This window comes from Tursiops truncatus, chromosome 2, assembly GCF_011762595.2.
Source record: "Tursiops truncatus isolate mTurTru1 chromosome 2, mTurTru1.mat.Y, whole genome shotgun sequence".
Taxonomy (NCBI): Eukaryota; Metazoa; Chordata; class Mammalia; order Artiodactyla; family Delphinidae; genus Tursiops; species Tursiops truncatus.
In genome coordinates, this window is record NC_047035.1 from 43,599,674 (window position 1) to 43,618,032 (window position 18,359).

Consider the following 18,359-nt stretch of genomic DNA (forward strand, 5'->3'; position numbering starts at 1 on the left):
ACCTGTTCCTGAGTTGAGGCTGGAAAAGGTGCCAGAGGGCTGCTCGTGCAGGAATATACAAGAGCCTGTGGAGCAGACGGTGCCCCACCCCAGTTCCTGGGCCTTTACCATGTCAGGGCATGCTGCCAGCGCTCATCACTCTGTCCCAGGGCTTGCTTTCTTTCTTTCCTTCTTTTTTTTCTTTTCCCACCTAGGGCTTTCTGTGACTGCTAGAACTCGCCCTGACCTGAGGCGTATGGCCAGCTGGAAGTGCCAGGGAATGAACAACCCGCCCTGCCCTCCCCTCAGCAATTCTCCATCAGAGACAGACAGGAGTGGAGGTATAGATATCCCAGCTCCCTTGCCTCTCTGCTGGGATATCTCTGAAGTATGTGTTCAACACTGTTTCCCAGAAATCCACAGCAGGGCTAAGGTGTACTCAGCGCCGTGGAACAAGCTAAATTATACAGCCCCTCTTCTTAGCTTTTTTGCCTCCCTGAATTAGCTCCCCACACACCACCTGTGAGTTCTAGGACCACTCCCAAATAAACCGCTTATGCTGGAAGCTTTGTCCGAGGGAACCCAAACTAAGACACCACATAAATGAGTTTGGATTTTACCCTAAGGGCAGTAGGAAGCTGTTGAAATACTCGCTGAACTGCAAATATTCGTATGGTTCTAGAGATCCAAGCTCTGCCCCAGTCCTTGAATTTTCACTACCAGTGCTAGATGTTTTATCCAGTAAGACTAACAAGGGCTGTGTCCCATTCATGTGAGATACTCCCCATGTAGTGCCCGTCACAGTGGACTGCCCCCATCTTCTCCTCCTCAACAGCATGCTCCCCATTCGGCTTTGCAACAGGAGCAACAGGCACGGAAGCTGGAGGGAACCCGGGGATGTTGTTACGCAGAGCTTATGCACTGTAGACACCATGGCTGCAAACAGGCACATAGAAATTAACTGCTGCCTTCCGCTTGGAGATGTCTGAAGTTTAAGAGAAAAGTCCTGCAGAAGACATCATGCCAGTTGTAGCAAGAAACATCTGGAAGGGATGCAGGTCTGAGGAAGTATCTGGCTGCCTGGGGACCTACCTTCCCCGGGATAACAGAGAGAGCCCTGGACAGACCCGTGGGAAACTGCACTGCTCTAATAAAGAGAATGCTAAGCCCGCTGTCCTGCTTCGACAGCAGTGCCCACAGGCATGCTGATGAGACCAGAATAAGCCATAAGCAACACGATCAGGCAGCTGGCCAGCGTCCTGTCAAGGCTTTGTATACAGCTCTTGGAACTACCTCAGAAAGAGTTTGGGTACAAGTGGATATTATGATGGAAGATCCTTGCAAAAATCTTTCCAGTGCAACCTAAGATCATCCCCCCAACACTTCTGGGTAATAATTTTTCCCTTCTCGTGAGAAGCAGATGGAATAAACAGACTAAGTTTATTGTTCCATTATTCTATTGTTGTAAAGCAAGACACTCCATGATCTGTATCTCGGCTACAAACTGGTAGCAAGGAAGTAAATTTAAGATTAGGAAATCCTTTGCCTCTATCCCTTTGTTTAGCAATCATGCCAATTTGTTTTCTGTTTATATTTTCAAAAAAGAAAGAAAAGAAAAGAAAAGAGAGGCCGAAACATGCCTTACAAGAGTCCCTAAAGAGATCATAGAGTTAAGACTGGGTGGCATCATGGACATATAATTTCTGCCCCAAGGAAAGTAATAAGGTCAAGGTGGTCACTGGACTGCATTGGCAGGGGCTCAGCCCCAGGTAACAGGAAGCCCTCTGTCCTCACTGCACCACCCAGTGACCTAAGCCAGATCGGGGATCCTGGGACACCTGGACAGGTAAAGAGTCTGTCCAGAGAAGTGAGGGTGCCTCTCAGGACTGCTGGGTATCACATTTATTAAAAGTAACAAAAGGGGGAATGAGGGAAAGGGAAATCTTTAGGGAAGGTCTCTTTATTTGGTGTCCCCTAAATTTCATCTCATTGCAGTTTACAAAAACAATCAAGGTACGGAGTTTCCCAGGACAGGGAGACATCCCTGATTTGGGCATACCCCAGAGTAAATGCACCTTAAAACACATGGCTGACAACTGAGATTTCTGAGCTGGGACACTACTCTGGCTGGGTAGCATTTAGTTTGATGACACCAGCTGAAGTGACACTTGGGACCACTTTGGTCCACCCGGAACTTCGGGACATCTGTTTCACCACTCTCTTCTCTACCCTGTTCTTATGCACCTTGAAAGATAGAAAGAATCCCACGTCTTCACCTCTGGCTCCACAATTTAAATTTCTCAAAAAAAGAGCAACTCTATAATTTGTTTTTAGTAGACATCTGCAAGAGTAGGATTTTGCCTTAAGGGGGAAAAACATGCATGTTAATCGATTTAGGCCTATATCCTGAGTGACTCTATCTGGTTTAGACCAGATAGAGACCATGTATTAAAGGTTAAATTTCAATGTAAATTCTTGAGACAAACATCTATGGATTAACAGTTAAAATGTAATCTTATTTCAAAGAAGGTAGAAGAGAAAAAAGATTTTCTAAAGATGTCTTAAAAAGGATTATTATAACCAAAAGCTGATATTCTCCCAATGAGAGAGAAAATATACAAAAATTCTTTGACCTAAGTTAAATCCACTAGCATTTTAAGAAACTCATACACTGGCTATCTTCAGAGCAGCAGGTATGTGATGGTTTGGTTTTAGCATTTAATTCAGTGATGCACTTGCAGATTGCATTTAAAGTGTAGAGATATAAATTTGATTCAACTGATCTCATTTAACAGTTTATACAAGAAGCCTCAATTCACATTTTTTCCATTTGCTTTGCTTTAGCATTTCCAAACCAAATAGGTCTGGTTGGACTGTCACCCTCACACCAAATGTATGGATAAATATAGAGGGAAATAATCACTGGGAGGAAAACTAAGGTTTGGATCATACATCAGCTCTGCTTAGTCGGCATCCAAACACATAATTCACATGGCTGAAAAGCCTCTTGTGATTGCTTATTCATTACAGATCAATTGCAGAAAAGACTATAACTTTATTAAATGCATAATTTAGGAATCCTGTAAACATTTAGGATTTAAATCCCACTTACTGAATGGCCAACGCATAGTAATTAACCCATGTGTGAAATTAAATCCAACCTTAAGGAATATTTATATACACGTTGCTTTTAATCCTGTCGGAAACCTTTCCAAGAAAATACTACGCTGAAGGATCAAAAGGCAATTTAACCAACCTGACTCCAGATCACCACCATCCTATTCCAGGGAATATCACCTTCACATTCACCATCTGCTTAACATAAAACATCCAAATGGATATGCCCATAGCCCATTAAAAAAAGAAATTCATTTGTCCAACATTAGGTTGTATAAATCTTAAAATTTACTACAGATTACTATGAACAGCCACTGAGCATCTGTGTGGTTTTCTATTTGTCTGTAGCTGCTTAGAGCCTATTGCTACTGCAGTCACCGCTTGCTGCTTGAGTCACACAGTACCTGGTGAGCTCCCTGCGGGAAATCTACCTTTCTTCATGGCAGCCTCAATCTCCAAGAGGTAGGGGGACAAGAGAGTGTGGATGACCCTGGCAAGTCCATCAAAACTATGGCAAGACTATCAAATCACAATCCTGCGAACAAGGTAGGTCATGTCTCCACACAAGAAAAAAATGCTCTAGTCTTGCTGCCTCTGAGGAGATACTGTCGTGTGAATTGGGCTGGAAAAGGTTGTAAGGAAACTTAGAGGGCACCTAACCTGCCCTCTGTTGCCCAACTCAGCCCTCTGTATTCACATGCAAAATTTTCTCTTATTAGAGAACAGAAAAATCCACCTATCTCCTATGAACGTGCATTGAGTTTCTATAGAATTTAAATTCACTAAACAAGATTACTTAACAGTTTTACTCAAGTTAAGACTGAACCAAGAACAAAAGCAGAGATTTCTGGCTGCAGAAAGCAGCTTTGTGTTATAGCATTTGCCTCTCCTTCCTGTCTTTAGATCTAAAGGCTGAAGAGGAGGTAAGGGACAGGGTTAGTAAGTTCATGGGAACTGTGTGGTCAGGTTGCCTACGGAGCCGCCCGAAGCTGGGGCTTCCATACCTCACATGTGGAAATGGCACCCCTGGCTATGGGTCCCTGCCCCTCTCCATCTCCTCCGGCACCTCACCACCTGCTCTGTTCTCTGTGCCCTCTGTTTTAATAAAGTTCTCTCCAGGCATTGTCTTCAGCTTTAGAAAAGTTTAATCCCTTCTCTGCCTCATCTTAATAGATTTATATACTTATATTCTGATTTCATATTCAAGAATTCTGAGTATTACAAATAACATATTTAATCATCTTTACACACCATCTTGCATATTCATAACCAGTCTTGAACTGGGGAAGAATCATTATAAAGTATCACTGATAGTCTAAGGAGTGGGCAATGTTTTGTGATTGGGAGCTTTTTAATGTTTCCCAACTCTTGTGGTTAAGAAATTGTATCTTCGGGCTTCCCTGGTGGCACAGTGGTTGAGAGTCCGCCTGCCGATGCAGGGGACACGGGTTCGTGCCCCGGTCCGGGAAGATCCCACATGCCGCGGAGCGGCTGGGCCCGTGAGCCATGGCCGCTGAGCCTGCACGTCCGTAGCCTGTGCTCCGCAACGGGAGAGGTCACAACAGTGAGAGGCCCGCGTACCGCAAAAAAAAAAAAAAAAAAAAGAAAAAGAAATTGTATCTTATATATAACTCCATAGGTGAGATTAACTTCTCCTTTTCCTCTTTTAATGAAATTGAAATTATTTTTCTCTATCACTCTTAAAAACCCCCTTAAGCACATGATGACTTTTTAAATATTAGATCTTAAGCATTGTTTGTTTTCCCAGTTAAATAGGCCCAATTAATTTACCCTTCCCTCACTGGTCTTTTCCATACTTAGGTATAAACTCCTTTAGACAGGAATATGTCTATTTTAATGGATTATGACCAATGGGTGATAAGGACTACCCTATTACATGTAGCAGTACTTCCTCAGGAGGACAAGTGTAGTGGCTAATGTTTACTTCAAGCTTGCTGTATGTCAGGTACTATTCTAAGAGCTATAAGTGGAATTAATTGATTCATTCCTCATTAAGTATTTTTACTAACCCCATTTTACAGATGAGAAAATTCAGGCATGGAATGGTTAAGTAATCTGCACAAGTTTCAAAGCTTGGAAGTGGCTAGTGATCAATGGAAACAAATGTGGTATAAATCTTCATTTCTTTCATCGTTTCCTCAACAACTAACCAACTTCCTCTACAGAGGCTCGTATTCTCTACAGATACTTCTCTTGAAATTAAATAATAATAAGGCAAAAAATGAGAACTGAATCTTTCTCACTGGTCCAGATCCATGAAGTCCACAGTTTCCAGTATAATTTCTAGTTCATTGGTCAGTTTTGCAATACTTTCGCCTGCCCTTAGAAATACTTAAACTAATTGTATCCAAAAATAAACCTGACTAGATATTGTTCAAGTATTTTAATCTTTATAATTAAACTAGTCTCTAGTTACCAGAGGTAGTTTTGTTTGCACATACTATTTATATATGATTATTTCTTACAAGTCTTTCTGCCACAGAGAAAATTGTGTGTAAAATGCAGAGGGAATAAGTAGGAGAAAATTAAACTCAGGCTTCTTTTTAGAAGACCTCTATTGGCTTACAAGAATTTCCAAACCCATATTAGCATCTTAGAAAATGAATTTTACAAAAGTGAAAAATAAATTTCTTTGAACTTCTCTCTATCCCTGTATGGATATGATGAAAACATAAGCAATCTGTGGTCATGAACAATTAGAACTTGAAAGTGAGTTGTTTCTAAGTATCAATATGAAGAATAAAATAAAAATCACCCATAATCCCAACATTCAGAAATCATTGCTCAACATTTCAGCATATTGTTTTTCAGTCTTTTTTTTTTTCAATTTTTTTAAACATAGAAAATAGGCTATCTTTGAATAGGCTATCTTTGAGTTTTACTTGAACTATTTATTCAAGAATTTTGTCCCCTCATCCCCAGGAAAAAAGTGCTATTGTCTCCCTGCCCTCCTGTAATGTATTCATCTCCTTCAAAGGCAATTCAAATTATTGACAGAAAAATTATTTTAGCTACTCTGCTGTTTCCTATTTGGAAGATAAATTCTTCAATTAAGATTAAAGATTAACAAAGCCCTAGATGATTAGTTCCTGTTATTTCCAAAGGTGACTTAGCTCTTCTCAGTTGGTAATTCTTACAGATGATGTTTGAAGGTACACACAATGAAAGGGTCCAATTTAAGACCAATGAAAGGGTCAAATTTAAGACCTCTGAACCCCTGCTCTCCATCTCTGTTAATGGCCTTCCTGGTGTTAGAGATTTGTTTAATGATCAATAGTGGTTTCTCTTCCTACCACTGAGTCTTTCAGAAAGTAGGCATAACCAAGTCAATGTTTAACTGGATTCTTTGGGTCTGAAATGGCAAAGTAGGAGTTGAAGGGCAGTCTCCATGGAAACCAGCCTCCCAGGAAGTGGCCAAAGTGTTAGTGTGTGGTGAAATAAAGCTACACAGATGTTATGAAGGAAACGACTGCTTTAGAGCTGGGTTAACTTCGGAAATCCCTTGATTAAAACAAGCTATATTAAAGACCCCAAACTACTAACCTCATGGTTTTACACTGACTGTCTTTAATGTGAAATGGGCCTGAGCCACTCTAAGGCTCACCCAAAGGTGACCAAGGTAGCACCTTTGCAAAACAAAGAGGAAGAGAGTCCCTCAGCCGGCCCTGTGGACTTTGTATTCACTGAGAATCCAGAAGAAAAGAGCTCATATTCGTTTGCAAGACTGGAGGAACGGAATAAAGCTTTGGAAGGGCAGTTGCCACCTCTAAGAGAGACCTGGTATGGAAGATATTCTGCAGGTAAATGTAAAACCCAGCGTGAGATTTGTGGATTTGGGCCGAGGAGTGCTATTGATAGATTTACCTGACTGTCTATCTCTATAATCTCTGAAAGTTTCTAAATTACTGAAATATAAGAGAACATCTTTCAAAGGGTGACAATGTTTGTCAGTTGTAAGTATTCTGGGCACATTAGAATAGGTGTGTAAACTGTGTACTAAGGGCTTTTCACCATTCCACATGAGAAGGAAAAAAATCATTTTGTGTCAGCTTGGTTTATAGTGCTTTGGATGTTTATACCTAGCTTTGCCAGGCAATTAAAATTCTATAGATAAAGATGTGATAATTAGGACAATCATATGTTTCAGTTAGATTCTAAATTTAAATCATTCTCTTCAGTACTGTTTCTTGCATCAGGCTTTGTTGTTTTGCAAAGCAGTACTTTAGGAGTGAATCCATTGTGATGTGAATTTGGAAACCACCCCAAACTGAATTGATTTATTGCAGTACAGATGAGCGGATGGGGCACCCTCTCCCCAGCCCCTTATTCTTCATGGTCATACGCAAAACTAAGAGAATTTTTCCTATTATGATGGGAAGCTCTGAGCCAGATGTGGCTATAAATTCTCCTGGGATATTTCACAAGACATAGAATGTTTTATGACAACCATGATGATACTTAAACAGATGATACTTAAACTGACGTTCTAACTTGGGAAGAGATACATGCATATATATATATATACATATATATTATATATATATATACACACACACACACATATATATGCATGTTGTTTTTTCTTTTCTTCACATTCTGGATTATTAACACAAATAAGTTCCCATTATTGGCCATAAAGCCATATATTCCCTTTCAGCACCTAGTAGCTCTTACCTAGAATGATTTTCATGGCTACTTTCTACAGAACTGACAACCTTTGACTGGTTCTACATGCCCCTTTTTTTTTTTTTTAATATTTTCAACTTCCTAAGCATGTGAGTAGGAATATTCCTCTTAGTTTCATTGAATAATTCCTTTTTTACCCAAACCTTCCATCTAGAGTTTTAAGATTTTGGTAACTGACAGGTAAAAGCTGATTCTAACATGTTAAGAGTCCCAACTGGGAAATGTTCTTATTTTTGAAATTGCAAGATCTCATTAAAAATAAATAACAACGGATGGTAAGCATTCTGAACACTATTTTCAAGGGGCCCATATTCTAACCCCAGCTCCACCAAATACCAAATAATATGACTTTGGGCAAGTTACTTCATCAATTTTCTTCACCTATAAATCAGGGGTAAAAGTAACACAGCCTATGCCATTTCAGCAGTATCAAATTAAATAACGGGGTGATATTACTCAAATCATGGCATAAAAATAAGTAGCCACATTGCTGAAAACAATTTTGCTGGAAATATTTACATTTTTAAATGCAACATGTTTTTGGTCTTGCTCAATATACTGGCATCTCTCGAAAGACAATAAGGACATAGAGAAGTTCTTAAGGTGATCATTCAAATGTCTTAAGGATAGAAACATATAATTACCCATGGATCTTTCCATTTAAAATGCAAAGTGGCACTATAGGATAGTCTACACAACAATCTAGAAATCAGAATGTTTCCAGATTGTTAAGAGGAAAGGACAAGAACGTCATTCATGTAGCATTAGCATTGGTCACGGTAGTAGTCCCAAGGGCCCAGGATAATCAAACTGAAAAATGAAATCTATATGGACCTCTTGAGCTTCTCTGTTTCCTAATGAGGCTTAACTCTGTAGCCCTGGGTTATTTTATCAGGAAAGAATACTGATATGTTGTATTATAGTAGCAACTTGTGGGAATTCATTTCCCTAGATGGGGGGACTATTTAATTGGGAACATTCAATGCTAAACGTTGCATACTCCTATTACACACTCAAGCTCCATTTCTTTATCATCTCTCTGTCTAATACCTATCCACCTATTTATCTATTTTATCTGAAAAGAGAACTTATTTTCATTTCTTACAGCTATATGTTTTCGGATTTCCTATTTGAGGGAGATTTCATGAAATTAAAACAAATCAATAAGTTTCTATTTTCCAAGCTAAATTCTATGTCTGAATAACACTTGCACTCAATACGTGGTTAATTGTGCAGCTCTTCTTCTAAATATTAGTCTGGGGAGGAAATGATGAAAGCAGAAATTAAGTCCTGTATCTAGGCTAATATTTTATCATTTGCAGTTACGTAGGGCCCCTGCTTTATGTGTTTCATTTCCACATTCAACCTATCGGTTAGACATATAGAACTGAAGATACAAAATTGTGTTAACAAAGTCTAATAACTAATGACCAGTCTAATTTAATAGTAAATTGCTTTTAATAGTTTGTTTTTGTTTCTCTCCAACCCTTCAAGGACCGAGGGCCATGTATTTTGATATCCCACTGGAACAGGGAGAAACAAGTATTATTAAAAGGCATCCACCCCGAAGACTTCAAGTAAGACGCATTTAAAAGGCTTCATAAGGAATTTCTTGGATTTAATGGTAACATCTCTTTTTAACTATAATCATAGAAGAGGGATATTGACAATGACTAAGCTAATGAGAATGACAGTGTTGTTAAAGAGAATGTTGTCAACGCAAAAGCCATATTTCTTTAGGATTTCCTTTTGTAATGATTTCACTTTTAAGACCACCACCAAAAGAAAGAAGTATAGTACTAAAGACATAAACATAATGGGGCACAGAGGACCTGAATCTTGCACTTATTAGTTGGATGACTGTAAGGAAATCACTGTAATAAATAACAACAGTAACAACCACTACTACTATTCAATTACCACCTGTTACAAGTCTGATACACTCTAAGCAACAATGATCTACATCATTCATTTAATCCTCATACCCCTCTATGAGAAAGGAAGTATTATCTTTGTTTCATACATGTGCTTCAGAGATTAAGTGACTTGACCAAGGACAACAGGGGCCACATTATCAACCAGGCCTCCAAAGCCTGTGCTCTTAACCATCGGCATAGATGATCTCAACAACCCTTCTATCCCTAACTTTTCATTGTTCTAAATGTTAACTGGTTGTCTAAATTGAGGACATTGGATTTCAAGGCAGCAAAGCAAGAGCTTTAAGGTAAAATACATTCACCTTAATAAATATTTAATGAATTCCCTGTAGAGAACTATAAATTTTAAGAACTCTCATCCTAGAAGGGGAAAGAGATCTGAGTGGGTCCTTAAAACTGAGCATCAGCTAAAAGGAAGGTCTGGGGCTCTCTTGTGAGCAGGATCTATCACTGACATTTGGAAAAGGGAATTGGAACTAAACCCCACCTGCTACACAACTCACCCAGGTGTCCGGACTAATCCCAGGGGTATTTGAGCTCATTTGTTGGGGATTATTTCTTCTAACGTTAGTTTTTATTTACCTGTCTTCTCCAGAATCTCACAATCATTATTTGAAGTGATTATATCTTTTGGTCACACAGAAAAAGTATCTTTTCCCAAAATATTAGAAACCTCAAAATATTGCTTAGTTACTGGAAAATAAAGTGTAATTCTATCAAATTGATATCTAATTTTAAAATTTTTGAGCATATCTCTAGCTAAAGTGGCAATTTTAAAAACACGTTTTATTCCTAAATCAAAGGTATCCTTTCAAAGGAGCTCATTTAATATATATTCCTGTGAAGACTCTAAGCCGAATAACTCAAATAGAAGATATCACTATAACTAGTGAAAAATATTTGTGTACCAACCTATAGTTCACAAAGTACTTTTTTATATCTATCAACCCTAAATAAGCTAGAGTCAGGCTTTGATTCTCTCAAGTCAATCAAACTCAAAAAGAGAAATTTGGTATTTCAGAGTCAAAGACTGCATTCCCCACATCCCAGCCACCCACCTTAAAAATGAAGAATCAAGATGAATTATTTGAGCATAAAAACAACATCTCATTCAGTGTTACGTATTTAGTCACTAACACTTAATATGTATCCCTCAAAAGTTTATGAATAAAGGAATGAATGAACAGATGAATGAATGAGATCCATTATCCCTGGTGGGGAAAAAAAATCAAAGTGAGCTCCCTGCTATTTCAGACCTGTAACATAACTGTATTAGAAGTCAAATGGACTAGCCAAAGCAACCAATGCGATAAATTATAAGGATATAGGAGTGTTTTAAGGAACTCAAAAGATGGGAGGCATCTAGACTTCAGGGAAGAGCTATGTCCTGGAATCTGAAAGGCAGAAGAACTCTCTCTGTGCATTTGCTTTAATCTCTTCTTGCAGGTCAACTTTCTCTAGTCCTCAAGACGGCTTGGTGAAATATGGCCACCTTGAATTTGCATCTCATAATTCCAGCCAAACCGACTAGTCTGGCCCTCTTGGGTCTGATTCAAAATTCCTGGGAGAAAAGATGCTATTGGCTCAGTTTAGCTCATGATTCTAGCTCTGTTCCAATGAGCTATGACCAGAGAATATGCTCATGCAGTAGAAATGTGGGCAGGGGAGCCCTCCCCACCGCCACCAAATGCCACTCCCCACCAACTGCCACTCCCTACAGATTCTAGAGGCAGCTCCCAGAGAAGAGTGAAATCACTGTGAACTTGGCAGACACTCCCAAAGATATAAACTATAATTATCTTCACAAATGAGGCTCAGCACATTTTCTACCAAAAATGGGTTTTTGAGAGAATAATAACCTCTGGGTTCCCATGACGTGCTAATTAATAGCCTAACCTTTAACAAAGAAAATTCTAAAAGTATTTTTAATTATTAAACCAAATCTAATTGCATCCTAAATAATTTGAGTTTCATATTTGGCGTACTCCACTTCTTGAACATCTACTCCTCAAGTAAACAGCAGGTCCTGAACTAAGGTTCTCCAACTCGGAGCGGCTAAGATCTGAGAAGCTCTGCCAGGGAACTCTGAATCAAATGTACCCGCCCTATGTTGAAGAGTTGACCATCACCGTCCCTTCTGGGTGATTCACCTTCTCATCCAACCATCTCAGGTCCAGCCTAAGGTGGAGATGGTCCCCCACTCCCACCGCACCCCACGTATAGAGTTTCCTCAGGTGATCTCCTTGGATGACTCCCTCATCTCCAAAGATTTTCTTAAAGCTCACTTTCCCTATAAGGCTTATATGACAGCCTATTGACAACTGTAGCCCTTACTCTGGCATTCCTGATCCCCTAGACCCTTCACTGTCTTTTCTCTGGGGCGCTTATTTCCATCTAACACACCAAGCAATTTGCTTATGTGTTAAGTTCATTGTGTGTTTTTCTTTTTTTTTTACTACCTGCACACTCCACCTCAATGCTAGAATATAATCTTCACAGGGGCAGGGATTTTTGTCTGTCATCTTCACTAATATCCAAGTGTCTAGAACAGTAGCTGGCACATAAAGGGTGATCACTAAGTATGTGTTAATCAGTGTTGAAAGAATGAATGGAGAGAAGAGAAAGATGAGCATAAAGACGGCTGTGAGGGATGAGGAGAGTGATTCCGACCTGAATGATTTCATTATACTCTTTGAGGTATTAGACAATTTGACACAAACTTATTCTCTTTCCTTACTTATTCTAATCCTTTGCCCATTTTCTATGATCTCTTTCTTTATGATCTGTGACAGTTCTTTATATATTTTAGATGTAGTCCTTTGTTAGTTATATGTGTTGCAAGTATCTTCAATCTATGGTTTGCCTTTTCATTTTGTTGTGTGTATGTGTGTGTGTGTACACAAAGACTTTAATATTGTCAGATTTCTCAATCTTAATGTTTTGTATCTCATATTTTGTCAAGGAAAATTTTTAATTCCCTAAGTTCATAAAGATATCCTTATTTATTTCTAAAATTTGTAATCTTTAACTTTTCACGTTTAGGTCCTAATCCATCTTAAGTTCATTTGTATGCAGGTGTGAAATTGGAAGCTAATTTTACGTTTTTTCCATTTGATTATTTTATTGCCCCAGAACTGTTTATGGAATCATCCATTGTGACCACTGATGTGAAATGTTACTTCTGTCATGTATCCATTATCCAGATCTTAATGAGTCTGCTTCTGAGCTCTCTCTTCTGTTGCACTGGCCTACTTGTGTATCCACAGGAATTCCATCCTGTCCTAATTACGTACCTTTAAGCTAAGTCTTAATATCTAGTTTGGCAAGTCCCTTCACCTTATTCTTCTTCAAAATTGTCTTTGCTATTTACAGTCCTTTGCTCTTCCATGTAAAGTTTGGATCTTCTTGTCAAGTTCCACAAAAAAACGTTGTCATTATTCTGATTGGAATGCATTCATAGATTAATTTAGGGAAAATTAACCAAGTTTACAGTACTGAGTCTTTTAAACCATGAACATGATGTAAATCTCTATTTAGCCACATTTTCTTTTAGATCTTTCAATAATGTTTCATAATTTCTCCACAGGGGCCTTGTGTGGTATATTTTTAGGTTTGTTTCTTGATACCTGTATCAGTCAGGGTTCAACCAGAGAAACAGAACCTATAGAAGGAGACATATATTAAGAGACATTGCAAGGAATTGGTTACATGACAGTGGAGGTGGACTGGCAAGGCAAGTTTGAAATCATAGGACAGGCCGTCAGGAAGGGCAGACTGGAACTGTAGGGCATGAGGTGAAGCTGCTGTCCACAAGAAGAATTTCCTCTTCTTCTGGAAAACCTCAGCTTTGCTCTTAAGGCCTTTCAATTGATTGAATCATGCCCACCCAGATTATCTAAAATAATCTTCGTTAAAGTCAACTGATTATTGGCTTTAATCACATCTACAAAAGAATTTCACAGCAACACCTAGGTTAGCGCTTGAATAACTGGACACTGTAGCCTAGCCAAGTTGACACATACAACTGGCCATCAAAATACCTCATTTGGTTTTTACATCCTACAATGAATGAGGTATTTTTCCCATTTAATTTTCTAAATGATTATTATTGGTGAATAAGAAAGCTAATAATTTTTGTGGGGACTTCCCTGGTGGCGCTGTGGTTAAGAATCGCCTGCCAATGCAGGGGACATGGGTTCGATCTCTGGTCTGGGAAGATCTCACGTGCCACAGAGCAACTAAGCCCGTGCGCCGCAACTACTGAGCCTGCGCTCTAGAGCCTGCGAGCCATAACTACTGAACCCACGTGTCACAACTACTGAAGCCCGTATGCCTAGAGCCTGTGCTTCAAAACAAGAGAAGCCACCACAATGAGAAGCCTGCACACCTCAACGAAGAGTAGCCCCCACTCGCCACAACTGGAGAAAGGCTGTGCACAGCAACAAAGACCCAACACAGCCAAAAAGAAAAAAGAAAAAAAAAGAAAGCTAATAATTTTTGTGTATTAAATTTTGTGTTCTACAACTTGATTGAAATACCTTGGTAATTCTAATTGTCTATAGATTCTTCCTGACTTTCTATGTAGACAATATCTTCTATAAACAGAAATAATTTCTTCTCTTTCTTCCCAATTGTTCCTTGTACTGGTTTTCTTGACTTTTGCATTGACTAAAACTTCCCTTGCAATTTTGAACACAAGCAGTAATAATGGACATCCTTGCCTTATCTGTGACATTAACGGGACTGGTTCTAAAGAGAAATACATTCGCAATAGGATTTTGATAGATGCTCGTCAGAGTCCCAAAAGGAAACAGATGGTACATTCGAATTAGGACAATTCAGGGAAGTTTTCTTTACAGGTAATTGTACCGAGGTTTGGATGGAGGGAACCAGAGGGGGTATTGCAATAACCACTAGCAGCAGTAAGAAGTAGCTATATCTAGGCCAAGGGGCTTCTAGAACCTGGAAGGGAAGAGTGAGGTAGAGGGAGCTGCTCTGAGAGGAACAGTGGGACACAGCCAACCCAACATGCCTTGCAGGGAGGAGATAGAAGAAGAAATATCCTGACCTCATTCTCTTTCTCCTCTCAGATTTCCTACCAGGATTCTTTAGCGGTTGAACCCAATAGGAAGCCAGAAGGCAGGATAAACTGCTTGCTCGTTATAGGCAGAGAACAGGGTAGAGAAATGTGATAAGTGGATCTGGAGAAACAAATGGAAGATATCTGTCACAATGCTGTTTACTAAATTATGGGCATTTCTCTCATTTCTCTTATTCCTGGTAGGCTAAGAGTTTTTCCCAGGACTGAGTGTTAAATTTTATTGATGTTTTCCCTCCATCTAGTAAATAATCTATTAAAATGATCTTATGGATTTTCTTTTTAACCGGTTGACCTAATATATCACACTAATAGATTTTATGATGTGAACCATGCTTGCATTCCTGATATAAATCCTACTGGGTCATAAGATACATATATAAATACACTGCTGAATTTTATATGCTTAGGATTTTTGTACCTACTGATATTTTCATAAGTGGAGTTGTTCTATAATTTCCCTATGCTGTCTTTTTCCAGTTTTTTTTCTCGTGGTCATACTAGTTTTATAAGAGGAGTTGATTACCTTTCCATTTTTTCTGTTCTCTAAAACATTTGATTTAGCATAGTTCTTATCTGTTCCTTAAAAATCTAATAAAACAGGCCTGTGAAACCATCTTTGACCACTTTTGGGGAAAGAGAAATTTTCCTGCTTACTTAATTAGTAAAAGAATGGTTCTTAGTTGATTTAGATATCTTATAGGTATCTTATTTCTTCCCGATGCAATTATGTTAACTTATATTTCCCAGAAAATTATCCATTTACCTAAGCTTTTAAGTTGATTGTTATAAAGTCTTAGCTTCTTATTCAACTTTTTGATAATGCCTGTAAAACAAATCTTCCAGCTTACGTTTTGATGCAGCTCTTGGAGTGGGGAAAGAGGTGAGAACAACTCAGCCCCCGAGTTTAAACTTAGACCCCTGTGAGCCTGGCTCTACTTTCCCTTCTTATATGGAGCATTTTTGAGGTCTCCTTTAGCCTACAGAAATAACTCACAGCCATCAGGAGCCCTAAATGCCTTATGAATCAGCTTCCCCCAAGTTTTCTGTTCCATTTTCTGATCCAGAGAGATGTTTTTCTTGTATTAAAGCCTGACCACATCTTATTTGGTTTATGTTTTATTTTTCGTTGCTGGTTATTTGAATCAAAGAATGTTACTGAAATGTGAACTCACTGCAATGCCTTGGCCTTGTAGTTTCTTGCTCCAATCTGTCTTGGACACCTTTACCTTCTTCCCAGAAACTTAAAAGACACATTCTTAAGTCATGATACCAAACAAACTTTACAGTTCTTCGAATTGCTCCTACCCACCTTTCTCTTCCTGTTAGTAAACATAACCAACCATCTCAGGTTAGTGGTTGTCACCAGGCTCTGTGCCTTACGCTTGATTTAATCTCCTTTCCTGAATCTCCTAGCTGACACGCCAACTGATTATCCTGACCATTTGTTTTCTTTGAGAAGCCAAATAATCCAGAAATCTTTAGACAAATAATCATTTTTTATATCATGAAATAAAAACAGGCATCATTCTACCAATTCTCCAATAAGTCCTCCCATTGTATTCTCTCCGAAGATGATGAAGTGAGGCATCTTGCTTCCCAGGCAGGGAAAAGAAACATTGATATGAGCCCAGAATTCTGAGGCAATTTCATTTGACTGGTTTGTTTGGAGATGCCAATTTTCCAACACTTTTTTCTGCAGTGCTTCTCAGGGCAAGTGCAGACGATTTAACCAAGGGATCCTATTTGCAATGTTAGCTACTGCCATCTAGTGCCGTTTGTGGAGGAATGGCATTCTTTAGGTTCTTATCAAAGGCCAGAAAGAAAGTCATTGCCTGGAGAGAGTACTTAAAGATACTTACTACTTAACCATTATCAGAACTGAAAATGAGGCTGAGAATAGAATCATATATATTCATACTTTCAAAGAAAAAGCTGGCTCTAGAACTTATGGATAGACTATTTTAAATAGCTGAAAATATTTAAATAGCAGGCTTCTTCAGACTCAATTTTTCAATAATGCTCCACAAACAAATCCTCCCTGGTCTATTTTGATGTAGCGCCTTTACTGAGTGGAGGGAGTCTGGAGGCCAGTGGACACCACCCTAGGAAATCTTCAGAATCCTCTGGAGAGTTCTGAAAAATACATATTCCAAAGAAACAACTGATAAGCTCGACTCCATTAAAATTAAGAACTTCTGTTCTGTGATAGACAATGTCAAGAGAATACGAGGAGAAGAAGATATACAGATGGCAAGTAACCATATGAAATGATATTCAACATCATATGTCATTAAGGAATTGCAATTAAAACAACAATGAAATACTACTACACACCTATGAGAATGGCCAAAGTCCAGAGCACTGACAACACCAAATGCTGACATGGATGTGGAACATCAGAAACTCTCATACATTGCTGGTAGGAAGGTAAAGTAGTACAGGCACTTTAGAAGACAGTTTGGCAGTTTCTTACAAAACTACACATATTCTTACCAGACAATCTAGCAATCACTTTTCTTGGTTATCTACCCAAATGAACTGAAAACTCATATCCACACAAAAATCTACACACGAATGTTTATAGCAGCTTTATTCATAATGCCAAAACTTGGAAGCAACCAATATGTCCTTTAGTAGGTGAATGGATAAATAAACTGTGGCATATCCAGACAATGGAATATTACTCAGCAATAAAAAGAATTGAGCTATCAAGCCATGAAAACACATGGAGGAAACACAAATGCATATTGCTAAGTGAAAGAAACCAATCTGAAAAGACTACATAGTATATGATTCCAACTTGATGACATTCTGGAAAACGTAAAACTGTGTAGACAGTAAAAATATTAGTGGTTGTCAGGTGTTTGTGGGGAGAGAAAAATGAGTAGGCAGAGCACAGAGGGTTTGGGGGACTGTAAAACTGTCTATATGATGCTACAATGGTGGGTATATGTCATTATACATTTGTCCAAACACAGGGAATGTATAACATCAAGAGTAAGCCTTAATGTAAACTATGGACTTTGAGCAATAATGATGCATCAATGTAGGCTCAATGATTGTAACGAATGTAGCGCTCTAGTGAGGGATGTTGATAGTAGGGAGGTTGTGCGTGTATGGAGATGGGGGTATGAGAACTCTGTACTTTCTGCTCAATTCTGCTGTGAACCTAAATCTCTCTAAAAAATAAATTGTATTAATCAAATATATACATGTAAATATATATATTTATAATACATATAAAGATATATAATACATATAAATACATACATGTGTATATGTTTTAACATCTTTATTGGAGTATAATTGCTTTACAATGGTGTGTTAGTTTCTGCTTTATAACAAAGTGAATCAGTTATACATATACATATGTCCGCATATCTCTTCCCTCTTGCACCTCCCTCCTTACCCTCTCCCTATCCCACCCCTCTAGGTGGTCACAAAGCACCGAGCTAATCTCCCTGTGCTATGTGGCTGCTTCCCACTAGCTAGCTATTTTACGTTTGGTAGTGTATATA

At 38.7% G+C, this 18,359-nt stretch overlaps 1 protein-coding gene and 1 long non-coding RNA gene across 3 annotated transcripts in view; one reads left to right on the plus strand and one right to left on the minus strand.

Annotated features, from left to right (window-relative positions):
• Nucleotides 1-18,359, minus strand: part of LOC109548022 (uncharacterized) — a 138,643-nt gene that overhangs the window by 77,212 nt on the left and 43,072 nt on the right. Inside the window, exon 1 of one of the 2 annotated variants that reach the window (XR_002174012.3) lies at nucleotides 3-209. The exons of the other annotated variant lie outside the window; for it this stretch is intronic. This is a non-coding gene — a long non-coding RNA (uncharacterized lncRNA). Of the gene's footprint in view, nucleotides 1-2; nucleotides 210-18,359 lie in introns of those variants that run through there. 2 annotated transcript variants of the gene reach the window in all.
• CCDC198 (coiled-coil domain containing 198) overlaps nucleotides 6,695-18,359 on the plus strand; it is a 31,382-nt gene continuing 19,717 nt past the window's right edge. Inside the window, exons 1-2 of the mRNA XM_019923513.3 lie at nucleotides 6,695-6,917; nucleotides 9,298-9,380. Of these exons, the coding sequence (XP_019779072.2) occupies nucleotides 6,695-6,917; nucleotides 9,298-9,380 (306 nt within the window). The remainder of the gene's footprint in view (nucleotides 6,918-9,297; nucleotides 9,381-18,359) is intronic.